The sequence below is a fragment of the Taeniopygia guttata genome, chromosome 2, assembly GCF_048771995.1.
Source record: "Taeniopygia guttata chromosome 2, bTaeGut7.mat, whole genome shotgun sequence".
NCBI classification, from domain to species: domain Eukaryota; kingdom Metazoa; phylum Chordata; class Aves; order Passeriformes; family Estrildidae; genus Taeniopygia; species Taeniopygia guttata.
The window spans coordinates 35,918,557-35,931,998 of NC_133026.1; the positions used below are offsets into that span (position 1 = coordinate 35,918,557).

Below are 13,442 nucleotides of genomic sequence, written 5' to 3' on the forward strand. Positions count from 1 at the left end.
TCACCACCTAATAAATAATAAAAAAGATTATTACACATTGCTTCTGAATTAAATAAAAACCCAAAACCAAAACAAGAGGAAAAGATCATGTGGAACAGTATCCTTAAACATATTTATGCAGAAATGACAAGCAATTGAAGACACGAAAAGCTGATCTTCTATCTAAGCACTTAAAGCCATTAATAGGAATAACATCTAACTCGAACATATGAATGAGGCTCAAGCATTACTTTCACAGGAGCCTATTTAAATTCCTGTGAGGTTTCAAGGTATCAAAGGAAGAAGCTGTTTAAAGTACTATTACATGCAGTGGAAAAAAACTCTCTGAAAAAACATTAGAAATGCAATATAGTAAATGCCAAGGGTTACTACTGTAACATCATTGAGATATCCTCTCAAAAAATTTCAATATTAAAAAAAACTAAATTGATATATATGTTAGCAGACAAGTATCTGTGAAGTATCACCACAGACAATTTAAATCCTTCTGAAAACTGAACTTGAGACAGTAAAAAATATGTTATTTTGAAGATTATGATCTTTATGTCACTGTGGTTGTCCTTTAAGTTTTGTATTCTTTTCAACCATTTTGGTAAGTTAAATGTAAAATGCAGAACAGAAAACCTACACAATTATGATGCTTGTTCCTTAAGAATTTTAAAGTAATTCCCCTCTCTAGGCATTCAATTTGCGCTGTCCTCTAAATTGCAACCTATGTATCAGAATTAACGACTAAATTTATTTACAAAAAAAACCCCTCTGTTGCTTAAAATATTCACAGCAACCAGTTTTTTCCTACACAGTGCCATTTAGAAAAAATCCAATTTGTATTTTTCATTACTAAAATAACCAAAATTATTCTTTTTCTTTTTCAATTTATGTACATTATGTTGTTACTAACTCAGAAAAAATATTTTTTTCTTAAAAGGATAATGTTAAAATGACAGTGAAATCAGTCCTTCAAATTTATAGTTTGTTGAATCCCGCCAAGAAATCGTGTGAGGGCTGAGGGCATGATACAGATTAACACATATATATGGTTTTCCCCTAATAAGGAATCAGAAAGCAGAAATCAGAAAAAAGCTGTCTATGACAATACTAAATCCCCCCTCCCCCCCCCCCCCCCCCCCTTTCCCACACCCATTTTGTAGGAGTAGTCTGCTGGATTTACACTTCTTCTAATCTTAATATCTATTTAGAGTGAACATAGTTTCAACTGGTAGAAAATGCCCAATTTATGCTTTTAAAAGGGCATTGTATGAAATTCACATATAGAAACATAGAAATGGATGTGATTTTGGACTTGGTCTCTTCAAAATGTATTAGCTGAAGTCTAAAAGGGAAAAAAGCCTGAAAATGTTTCAGATATCTCTGAGGCACTCCTGCTTCTGAGCCTTTCCTTGCCTAAAAGATCCCCCTGTCCCCGGCTCATTTGCCTGCTAAGTGCCCTCCCTGTCCTCCTGTCTATTCCCAGCCACCCCCAGACTAACCCACTCCAATTCCCATGGCTGCCAGGAGGTTCTTGGGGACTTTTTTTTTGCCTTTATCCTCTTCCAGGGCCATGGGGCTGAGCTAGCTTATACCCACAGCTGCACTTTTCCTAGCCCAGGGACTGACACTGTGGTCAGAATCACACTGAACGCAGCTGATCCCCTAAACCTGCACAAACTGCTGAAAAGCAACTCCCACCAGCTAAGGATCCTGCTCCATATGCTCAAATTCCCAAGCAGACCCATTTTCCTCCCTGGCCTCTGGAGACACATCACATCACATTACCCAGGAATAGACAGGATATAGCAAAGCATGTTCGTGTGTGACAGAAGTCACAGGCTGTTCTACAATGCACCTGGTATCTCACCCCTGAATACACAGCATGTCTCAAAGTTTACATGCAGGTGCAAGTGGAGGAATCTCGATAACAATCTTTGTTGAGGTATTTTCTTTTCTCCCTTTTTAGTTTTATTAACGAGGGGAAAAAAATCAAACAGAATTTTGCGCAAAATCTGAAGGTTCAGAATAAGAGACAAGAATGAAAAAAACATTTTCAATATATCTAACGAAAAATGAGACGTATTTTAACAAACATGCTATTGCCTCACTGCCAAGGGAAAAACACTTGTCATCAGAGAAATGAATTGCTCAGCTGTTTATAAGCAAAAAGCTCTGGGGGAATTTCTCAAGGCCCAAACCACAAAGCATTGCAGGGTTACACAAACATATGTTGCAGGTGTTTTAGGGTAGACAGGTGGGAAAACCTCAGCTACTAAAAAAATACTCCACTTAATAGATTGTATCTGAAACTAAACCTCAGTGTAACAGAGAAAAATCAAACAAAATAGCAGCAGTGAATTCTACATTCAGGCACAATAGACTGACCAAAACAATCATCTCACTAGTGTCAAATGGAATGTTTTAAAACTACTTTTTACAATATATTATCCAAATGCTGCCAAACATTTATTTTTTTCCCCTAAACTACTAATATTTTAAGCTTAAATCAAAATCCAGATTGAACCAAACACATGTAAAATAAGAGGAGGATCATGATGGCATGTTGTTCTACTTATTAAAAAAATTATTTCCAGGGAGTCAATTTTCTCCTTTTTCCCCTTGTCAGCTGACATGGCAATACTGGATTTCTTCATAATTCTTGTACTGCCTAAGAAATTTTTGTATTAAAATTATATTTTTTTCCCTTTCATTTGTTTCTAATGAAAGTTGGAGGATTATGTGAACTTAAATTCAAATAGGACTGAGAGGTCAGGAAAGCTTGACCTTTTCCTGCTAGATATCTATGCTACTTTTTCATTAAAGATGACATAAACATGACAAAAAGTTTGACTGGGAACAGAGCTGAAACATAGCAGCTGTGATGTTGTTAAAGGATACAGTTTGTTTAGTTCAGCAGCAGTTTTTCCATTAGGCACTAATAATTAATGTGAAGTATTTACTAATTATTATCTAATAACTTGAGAGAGAATTTCACCTTTCCTCTTTTTATTTTGTCAGATGTTTAGGCAGCTGTCTCCACCCCACATGGGTGGAGAACACACTTATACATTATAAGCAAAGGCTTAACATTACAGAAACATATCACAGTATTTTGTATACTAAACAACCAAACCACCCCAAACTCCAAAGCACCAAAATAAAAAAAAAAACAAACACAAAACAACCTGTTCCCCAAACAAACAAACAAACCTTCCTTTTCACTTGCTAATTCTCCTCTTCCCTTATTATACCTTCTGCAGCAAGCAACCTGCTGGAGCACAAAAAGTATTTTATTCACCTATGAACCACTAAGTTATTGGAATGAAAAAACCCAGTGAGACATTAGATAATATAAGGTACTATTGCCAATTCAAAAGTGGTTCAAGGCCAAGAGCAAAATACATCTAAAACATAGATTGATAGTCTGTCAACCCTGTGTATGAAAGCAGCACAAACATGAAGGATACACTGCACAGAACTAATAAAGAGCTTCCTTTAATCGCAGGAGCCAGGAGATCTATGCACTAATATTGGTGTTGGCAAAGGAATGCCATAATCCTCAAACTGGGAATAATGCTTCCTGTTTACATTTTTCAGAAGATGCTAAGGGTCTCAATCACAGACCTTGTTATTTACAATGCAATAACAGCATGAAGAATTATCATATTTAATTGTTTCTCAAGAAAATTAAGGAATTTTTTTTTCTTCCCCCCAAGCAACAAAATTTCCCAGAAAAAACAGAAAAAGAAAGAAAATCCAATTAATTGGGTCAAGAATGGAAGACCTCTGAACTCTGATTAGGCTGAAATAAATTATCTCCAGTTTTGTTACATGACAACCCTCCATTCCCCTGGCAACTAGAAATTTGAGACACCAGGAAGATATTTTAAATACTGTGCGTTATGGTCTGTTTTTAACTTCATACACACATGCTTTCTCTCACATGGGCATTCTATGACAAGAGATGAAGAACTGAAAAAAAATGACAAGTGAGATTTAAAAATGCTTCAGTGACTTGACTGAAAGAAATTTCTAGTTGTGTATTTTGGCTTCTTGTCCTAACTGCTTGGGAAGCCTTTTTTATTTTCATTTATAGTATTATAGCATATTGCATTTTAACAGGTAGATCAAATCCTACCAAATCAGCTTTTATTGATATTCCAGACAAAAAGACTCCGACCTGCCAATGTTCAAGTTCATAACCTATGTAAAATCCCCATCTTGCATCAACAGAATCGCTTAAGTACCTTTTAAATCTGCCTCTTTATTTAGTTGCCTATTCTTCAGCTGAACCCTTGGTTTTAAGAAGTAAATTAACTAAATAGTAAGGTATAAATCTGACAGTGTTCAGCTCTACCCTGTGACAGATTTATGCTCTGGCATCTTGCAGCCTTGCACAGTTAGGAACAGGAGTTTTACAACATTGTGGAGGAAAGCTCCAGGCTTTTGAAGGGAACACACAGCAAGCCTCGCTTTAAACCCTGGAATGCTCCAAATTATGAGATTTAAAATATGACATCTTTATGTACAGAAAAGCTACCACATTATGGTTTTATTGGCACTCGTTTTGGACAACCTGCATAACTCACTGATGGCTTTGTGAGTAATGCAGTTTCTGAAGCTTATACTTACACACCCCTTGGTAAGCACACTTACAGCATTACATCTTCTCCAGATACACACTTGTACACAAACCTCACATATCAGGGAAAAACAAGAACATTTTAAGGTGTTATTTGGTTATTTTCACTACAAGGAGAAGAAACAGAATAATTCACATTCTGCATGTAATGTGCAATGCAAACCACTTGATAAAGGTCCCCAGGGGAGTGAAAAAAGCTCATTCACAGAGCCCTATGCACACACCACACCGAAAGGAATATGACATCCAAGTCTTTTCTTGTGAAACACAGAGAGAAGCTAAGGGCCTGGTGCCGTGGGACAAGCAACTCCTTTCATTTAGGAGTCCAATAATGAGGATTTATCCTAGAGAGCCATTTTGATCACTACTGCTCCTTAAAAAGACAAAGGATGAAAGACATAACATCTCCAAACATAATTTTCCATAAAAAGTTACAGTAAAGGAAAAAAACTACCATTCCCAGTTCTATCTTGACAGTATTTTGCTCTTTCAGAAAAGCGCTTCCCAATACAAATGTACTCCAATAGCCTTCATTACAATTTATGCACTAATATTTACTATAAAATACATAGGTACACAAGCAGCATATCTACATTTCTATTAGAAGAGTCTGAACTCAAATTCCATCATAATAGATTGGATATGATTCAGAAGTTAATTTTAATATATTATTGAAAAGTTATGAATCAACTTTTATATAACTCACAGTTTGTGTTTTGCAAATTTTAGTAAATAAATTATGACATGGAGAACTTTTGATTAGGTAGAATCAATGTGATTTAAGTGTTTTAAATGCTTCTTTTCGATAAACTCCCTTGCAAACTAGAAATGATTAATTGAATTGTCAGGTTCACATAAGAAGAACCATAATCACCTCACTCTAACACTGTTAAATACATTTTATAACTGCAATTTTATAAATACCAGTATTACTTTTTTAGGAAAGGGTCAGTAGCTTTAAATTACATTTTAAACAGAACTAAACCTATCAGCTGAAAGAAACAGCCCTAAGAAATTCACAAGCAGTAAATTTTATTGGTAGCTAAAGTAATTAAGAGTTTAAAATGCTTCAGCTTCTTGCTTTAGCAGCAAGTACAATCAGAATTGCTTTTACTTTGCTACTGAGGATGTCAACCTGCTCAAATAGAAGGAACAGAATTTAAAAATTCTGTCTTCTAAAGAGAACTTTCTGGTCCATCTTGTCTTGGAGACTTGCTGTCAAATGTTAGCCGAAAGTAGAAACAGTAGTTTCTAACTCACCTTTAGCCATTTCCCCTAAAAGACTCTGCACCTCCTGACCCTCCCAGAAATGAGCAGCCACTCCACCCACTCCTTCCTGCCCTTAAGGAGGCCGGTGTCTCTCCCTCTGCTGGGCCACACCAGATGGGCAATGAGGACAACGCGGTCACCTGGCTGGGTCCTGCTCTTGCTGCCAGCAGGGGACTGAAGCACCGTCTTGCATGTCCCCACACAGAACTGGGACAAGCCCTTTGCTTCTTCACCAAAGCCTCTGTGGCATGGCTTTACTATAGGAGGTGCCACTGTTCTAGAAGCTTTGCTTTATTCCATATTATTTCCCACCGTATTTGTATTAATTTAAATGTAATGATTGTTCAGCTTAGATGGATACAGTATTTGTGATTCTTACCCACACAACTGGCCTGTGTGTGCAACACTAAGGAGAGAGCAACACTTGGGAACTGCGTTGCCATTGGCAATCCAAAAGATCAGCTTTCTCCTTTGAGTGATGACTACTGTCTTGCATATGGTGCTGCAGAATGAGAAGGACGTCAAAAGGTTTCTCATTTGAGAAGCCTTGACTAGATGACTAACCAACCACTTTGCAAGTTTTTTTTCCTTAAAATACTGCTTGTGACATACAGGATATATTGAGGATGACTATTTTATGGTGGGTTGATTAAATGGTTAATGTACCAGTGAAGAGATTGCAATGAACTTTGAGAGAGATAACAAAGCTATTGTATCACAAGTATTGACCACGTAGCTTTTTTGTATTCTAAAATGCATAGGTGCATGGGAAAAGAAGGTGTTGAAACAAATGTACAAAAATGAAGCGGATTTTTAATTCATGGTACACTTACTATTTTTATGTGGTACTATAGCAACATGGTTATTCCAAGTAATTTATCATTAAACTCTTAGCCACCTGTCATACCTTATTCTATTAATGAAATACAATAACTGAATATTTAAATCAATAATTCTTAAAACAAAGCATAGACAATTTCATTGGAAAATATAAGTCTCTCATTTTAAGAACATGAACATAAACAAAGAATAAGTTAATATCATGGCCACCATTAAAAAGCTTAGCATGCAGTTACAGAAAAAAACATTGATTTATTTGAAGTGAGGTGTTTAGATTACATTTAACCTCACTATATTTGCAAATGGGAATATTAGAACATCAAAATGCTTGAGTATACTACAAGGAATTGAATGTGGTTATAAACGCAGAGGTCAAGCTGAGAATGGTGCCACATTTTTGTCCATAAAAATCTATCTACCTTGCATTGCGTATACAAGATCTTAAACTTTCAGAAATTAAGGCAAATAGAAGCTTTCTGTCACTAGAAGCAAATGCATTTATTTTTTGTTTCTCCTAAGTCCTTTTCTTCCAGATAAAGAGATGTGTAGTTAGTTTTTCTGGAAAACCTAATCTCCTTTATCAACAGTATCCTGTAAAGGTAGCTGTAAAGGTAACTCTCCTTTAAAGTACAGGTGACCTTACTCAGTCAGGCACCTCTCCTTACTTAAAGTACAGGCAGTTCATCCATTATCCCAGCATCCTGGTAACTTATGTTTCATGCACCTAACCCCCCCCCCCCCACCCCCCCAATGTATTATTGCTCCTGAAATATCAGTCACATTCTTCACGATCAAAACTAAAAAGCAAAATTGTCTGTTGAGAGTCTCCCTCCCCCTTGCTGGTACCCCTGTAACGAAGTGGACCTGCACCCCAGCAGTACCTCTGCGTGGAGGTACAAATTAATGAGCTGCTAATGCCGGAGCAGCGCCAGATCCCAACTTCTGATTGGCTGAAATCTGGTCATTAAAGAGAGGCAATTAATGCCAGATTGCACACACAATGCTAACAAACAAACAAAACAACCCCAAACCTGCTTTTCTCCTGCCACAAACGGAAAGACAACAATACTGACATAACGGCAGCGTTCAAAGGACAGTTGCAGCTCTGCAGCGGCACCTCAGTTAATGAGTGTATAGAAAAGAATTTGTCTGAAGAAGAAGAAAGTGAAACTCAACAGCCTTTCAGGCACATGAAACCAGCTTGGAGAAAACTAGGAGACGGTGGCAGCTACTTAAGAAGAAAATTCAGCTGAAAATAAATGTACAAAGAGTTTGGTTCAAAATTTCAGCAATGTGTTTTCCCCTTGTTACTCATTGCTTAGACAGTGAAGAGTGTTAAAAGCTAGAATGCAGATTTTTCCAACTATTCGTTATATGAGTGATCATGACCATATTTTATTGCTTAAGTTTTCTGGCAGTATCTGTAATTTCAGTCATGACGAACTAATACGACTTCTTTGAAATGTCATGTATTCTTTTCCATGGATTTAACTAGAATTTAATATTTATATATAGCCACTTTCAATGTCAGCAAATAGCTAAAATACAATGTTGAGAAAATATCAGCATCAGTAGCTATAATATTATTAGCATAAGTAACAAATTATTTCCCATCAACCAAGTACATTTTTTTTTTCTTTTTTGTTTTTTTTTTAAATTGGTAGCTTATGATAAAAAGATGTCTCCACTGAATTAAGCTCCTAACTAGCTTGCTCAATGAATGCGACAACTCACCATGCTAAAATATCTGAAAGCAAACTTGTTTTACATAAAAATTAAGAACAAATACAGTAAGCTTTCAGACAAAGGACAGTTGTCAGGTTCTTAGTATGCAGTGCAAAACTGTAGTATTCTATGTAGTGTTTTAGTTTTCCAATAAGTCACTGTGATAAGGTTAACACTTCAACATTGAACAACATACATAAGAACACCCAAAGATGAAAATTACTTTGCTTATGTTGCTGTATTAGAATTTTATTTGCTAAAGGGTGAAAACAGATTTTCAAAATTCACAGTTAACTTAAAACAATAGTTTTAAACCTTTTATTCCTAGCCCTGGCTGCCTTCAGGAAGGAAAGAACATCTGGTTATTTAAGGAACACAATATGTTCACATTTTCTATGACTTTTGTTTCTAATTGGGTTTTTAAATTTTTTTTTTATTTGAACAACTCTAGTTAGAACTATGTTTTTTAATCACTTTATATTTTTCCAGTGCCATATCTCCATATCTCTACTTCTTAATTTTGATGCCTTTGCTGTGAAAATTAACAGTGCTCAATGGTTTTGATAAGGAAAAAAACTGAAGAAAATGAGCCACTCGTGTTGTATTAAATATGCAGACACACACCTTCAGTAAATGTTTTTGGATATTCATAGAAGAACCTCCCCTTATTTTTTCATTTCACATATACACAATTTTAATAGCCCATTCTTCCATAAGAAGCTCTACTTTTATATTCAGAAAGATTGTAAATGCATAGAAGTTACTTTAATATAAATAATTGAGGCAATTATCTGTTCAAAGATTAGAAATGTGAAACAAATACTCTGCTAAGCAGGTTAACTTTATCACCCTATGCAAAGACAACAACACTGATTTGAGCTTTTCATTCCACGTTTTCCTAAGAAGTGGAGATAGTCAAATGCAGAAAAGGCTGAAATTCAATTATTCTGCATTGATCCATACTCATGCCTGTAAAATTAGTATCTCTCAGCCCCCCCCCCCCTCAGAGACAGGTGCATTAACTTGTTTTCAGCTATTACAGAGATGTGTATTTCTCTTCTGTGGAACTGAAAAATATCAGGGATGTGGTATCTAAAATGTTCCCTCATCTCGACTGCCAAGTGGGGTTCCCAAAGTGAACAGGAGAGCTGCTGCAAGCTTTAGGTTAATGGCAAGTACTAATTACTTTTCATATTATTGTTAATACTGGATAATGCTAAGGCTTCTGGTAAGGCTTGATTTCACAAAAGGTCAGGAAATTGTACTTGTCCATCTGTAAGAAAAAATGCCCCCCACCTTTTAAGTACAGCTTGCTTCTGACATTTAGGTTGCTCTCTTGGTGATGACTGCAGTGAAAAGAGGCAAACAAAATGCAACAGGTTGATCAAGCCTAAGTTTAGCTCTCCTGATAGACTACATGACAAAAAGTAAGAAGGAAATACCTGTTATGTCAGAGTAAGGAAAGAGAAAAAATTATAGATGTTTTTAGATATACAAACCCAGGTTATTGCCACAATTGAAGTTACAAATGGAAAAGCTGTATCTGAGTTAACATCTGATAACAACTTCACCATTTATGACGAGATTGTTCCTTAAGAACCTTTCAGTTTTATCCATCTACCTCCAACCTTTCTTAGTCCAAATACCCCACAACCTCCTCTCTGTAAGATGACTTGGTATTTTCCTAGCTGTAAAAATAATATGGAAGACAACATATATATTAGCAAACCTGCAAGAAGTAGACTCCTGTTTGCAACTGGCAATGACTTCTAAACTGAATTTCTTGTCCAGCTGAGATTTCAAGTTTCAAGGAGCAGACAGCAAGCCTCTCTCAGATATTTGGAACAACACTAAACATTCTTGGTATGTTCAACAAATAATGAAATAATAATGGACCATGCAAAAGTCTGGACCATGCAAAAGTCTCCCAGAGAAGAGTTCACTGATTTCACAAATTAAACCCCAAGCAAAACAAAAGAAATGCAATGCAGGAAAACTCAGCCCTGGATAAGGAGAGATAAAATTGCACTGAACCAAATGTAATTTCCTATTAGAAACTAGAAGCTTGTGATGGAGAAATGCACAGGAAAACATCAAACAAAGAAGAAAAATAATTAAGCACTGAATTTGTTAATCACCACTTACAAGTTGCACTACAGACTAAAATCTCTGTCATTTCTTCCAATCTCCTTTTCTCTGCACAAGGAATAAGGGCAAACTGAATTATTTCTATGCAACTAGCAAAAAAAAAAAAAAAAAAAAGTATCATAATTTTCCCACTTTTTTCCTATATAATCAGTGCTTTAGACTTCTACAGCACCCATGATGCATTGTTGAATCTTTCCTTTCATTCCTTTTAATGCAAAATACTGACAGACTTGTAATTGTTTGTGCATAGGTCTTATAGAACACCAAGACTTCTATTTCAGGTATAAGGAAAAAAGAGACTGAACAAACATATGCTTACAGACACCTAAGTGAAACTTGAAGTCACACTTAGGAAAAGGTAAGAAACAGGTACTCAAGTAATAGCCTTGAAAATACATTTATTTCTCAGAACCTGAGCAATTTTTTTAGTTTTAGAAGGATCCTTTAGAATGGTTTTATGTCCTTACTGTAAGAAGTCCTGATCTCTTCATGCAGCCTCAATACAAAGACACAGTGTAAAATCAGAGGTGGCTGCAAGTCCCTTAGGCTATTCATTTTCTGGAAATTAGACCTTCTCAACATTCAGAGTATTTACCAAGCAAAAAAGTACAGCTCAGAAATGAGAAACAACTGGATTTTATAATATTTAAATTGACAAAGCAACTACCACTCTTTGAATCAAAGAGTTTCAAGTACTGATTCACCTGAGCAAAGAACTACAGAATTACATCCAGTATTTATTTGAAAGGTGTTCAAGGCCCACCTGAGAATGTTAATTAATAGGACATCAAGGCCTTATGAGCCTGACAACTTCATTCTGTTGGAGACAAGAGCATAAGAAGTGGAATAGAGATTAAGCCTCTTTGTGGGAAGTTGGTGGTTAATTTTTGTCCCCTTCTGCTGACAGAGTATCTTGTATGCTGCCTAGCATGTTTCAGAGGACAGCTGAATAATTAGTAATCACTTTATTGTTTAACATATCTCTTCAATAAATGACAGATTACACATTTAATTCAGATGGATAACTGAGCAAAATTTTCCTCCCTTTGTATCTTTCTTCTAAAAAATATTTCTATTTTGTTTTGCTATGAAAGTACATAAACAAATGCTGGGCAATTGGATTTCACAAACTGCTGCCAAAATCTTAAGAAAGATTCCTGAGATCTAACGTTAGAAACTTTCTTACACACTGAAAAGATGATACACTTTACTTCTCATCATGAAAGAAATCTTTGTGCTTGAGAGGAATGAAAAAAACAACTATAAGGATGCAGATTTCTGCAAAAAACTGATATAGAAAAACAAAGAGACAATTTTTTTCTTAATCCATAAAAGTGTAAACACTGGTACTGAATGAAATTTTGCAGAAGGCAGTCAGAGTGCAGAAGTGATGAATTTTTTGCTTTCAAAGATGTTGCTCATCATGAAGATGAGGGAAATCAGACTTTACACTGGCAACCTACTAATGGAACACGTACAAAGACAGTTCAAAACCAGCAGCACAATTCTGCTATCTGCCAGAGATCTGAGTAAGCACAGATTACTGTGTACAGCTGAATCTCAAACACTTTATCCACTATACAGTGAGTGCCTCCTGTATATTATATCCACACATATACACATGCCATTCTAAAACAGGAAGAGGTTTTCTTTCTTTTTTTAATAGATGAGTACATCATAAATTGCATGCTAGTAATATGTGGCATGAATGTATGAGTTTATACATTTTGTACATGTGAATCTTTACAGGCTGTAACATCAAACTCGAGGTTTTAATCAAAAACCATCAAATAACCATTATATATTGGGCAGGGGTAGTGCTTTAAGGATTAACAGTGATTAATCCCAGAAATCCCATGAAAAAGGTCTTTCAGATGAAATTACATGATGCTTTCTATACAGCTTACTAGGTTTTAAATAGTAACATTACTGTTTCCCTGAAAAGTATACTTTATCCTAAAAGATGTCTGTGCAGCATACCAAGCAAAGTTATTCTAAAGAGCACATCTGCAGTTACCAGAACTCCTGGATAACTTTAGCTAAGTGTCCTTTAAAGTATCCTTTAAAGAGTGAAGGAACTTGTTTCTACTCTGCTTCTAACTCTTTCCTTCAGCTCTTTTGTCAGGTAAAAAGAAACTTGAAACTACCATTTAGTTTCCAAAATGCAGGTTGTTATTAACTTCATAGCATTTAGAACATTTAATTACAGTGATTTATTTCCTATATTAACAGAGTGAGCATCTCACCTTTGGATCTCGGAGAAAAAGTGCTCTTAGGATAAGGGAGTGAACATCTCCAATAGGTGGATAATGCATCAGAAGTCCCAAACAGGTCTGATAATTACTTGAAATCACTAGAATTAAAATGAAAATAAAAGGGAGAAAGAGAATATTACTGTGTTACTTTGATATTCCAAACCAGTACTTCTTCCAGTAAATTCATTACAGTTCAGATTTGGCTGTCTTTTCCCACATAGTGTCTCAGAACTCAAGCAGTGCTCAGAGTAAAAGGAGATAGATATAATCAAGCCTTGTGACTACACTTGGTTTAGTATAAATAAAAAGAGCTCTGCTAGCTCCAGATTCAGATGCCTCAATTCAGACCTCTGTAGCTGTGCCCCCAAAGCCTGCCCCAGTCCGTGGAGCTCAGGGCAACACCATCAGCAGAGCTTGAAGAACAAATCCTGTGCTGCAAAATGGACATGGACCTTTCAGACGCTCCTCCACAGACATATACATTTAAATGTGATCATTTGCATTTATGGCTTTATGATAAGTTTGCCTCACTCAGATGGGTTTTTGCTGAAATATCTTTTATGTTGTTCTTA

The 13,442-nt window shown here is 35.9% G+C and overlaps 1 protein-coding gene across 10 annotated transcripts in view; it reads right to left on the minus strand.

Annotated features, from left to right (window-relative positions):
- Positions 1-13,442, minus strand: part of TBC1D5 (TBC1 domain family member 5) — a 317,122-nt gene that overhangs the window by 60,556 nt on the left and 243,124 nt on the right. For all 10 annotated transcript variants that reach the window (XM_032746741.3, XM_030264948.4, XM_030264947.4 and 7 more), the window contains one exon: positions 12,862-12,968. In XM_032746741.3, coding sequence (XP_032602632.2) covers positions 12,862-12,968 — 107 coding nt within the window. The remainder of the gene's footprint in view (positions 1-12,861; positions 12,969-13,442) is intronic.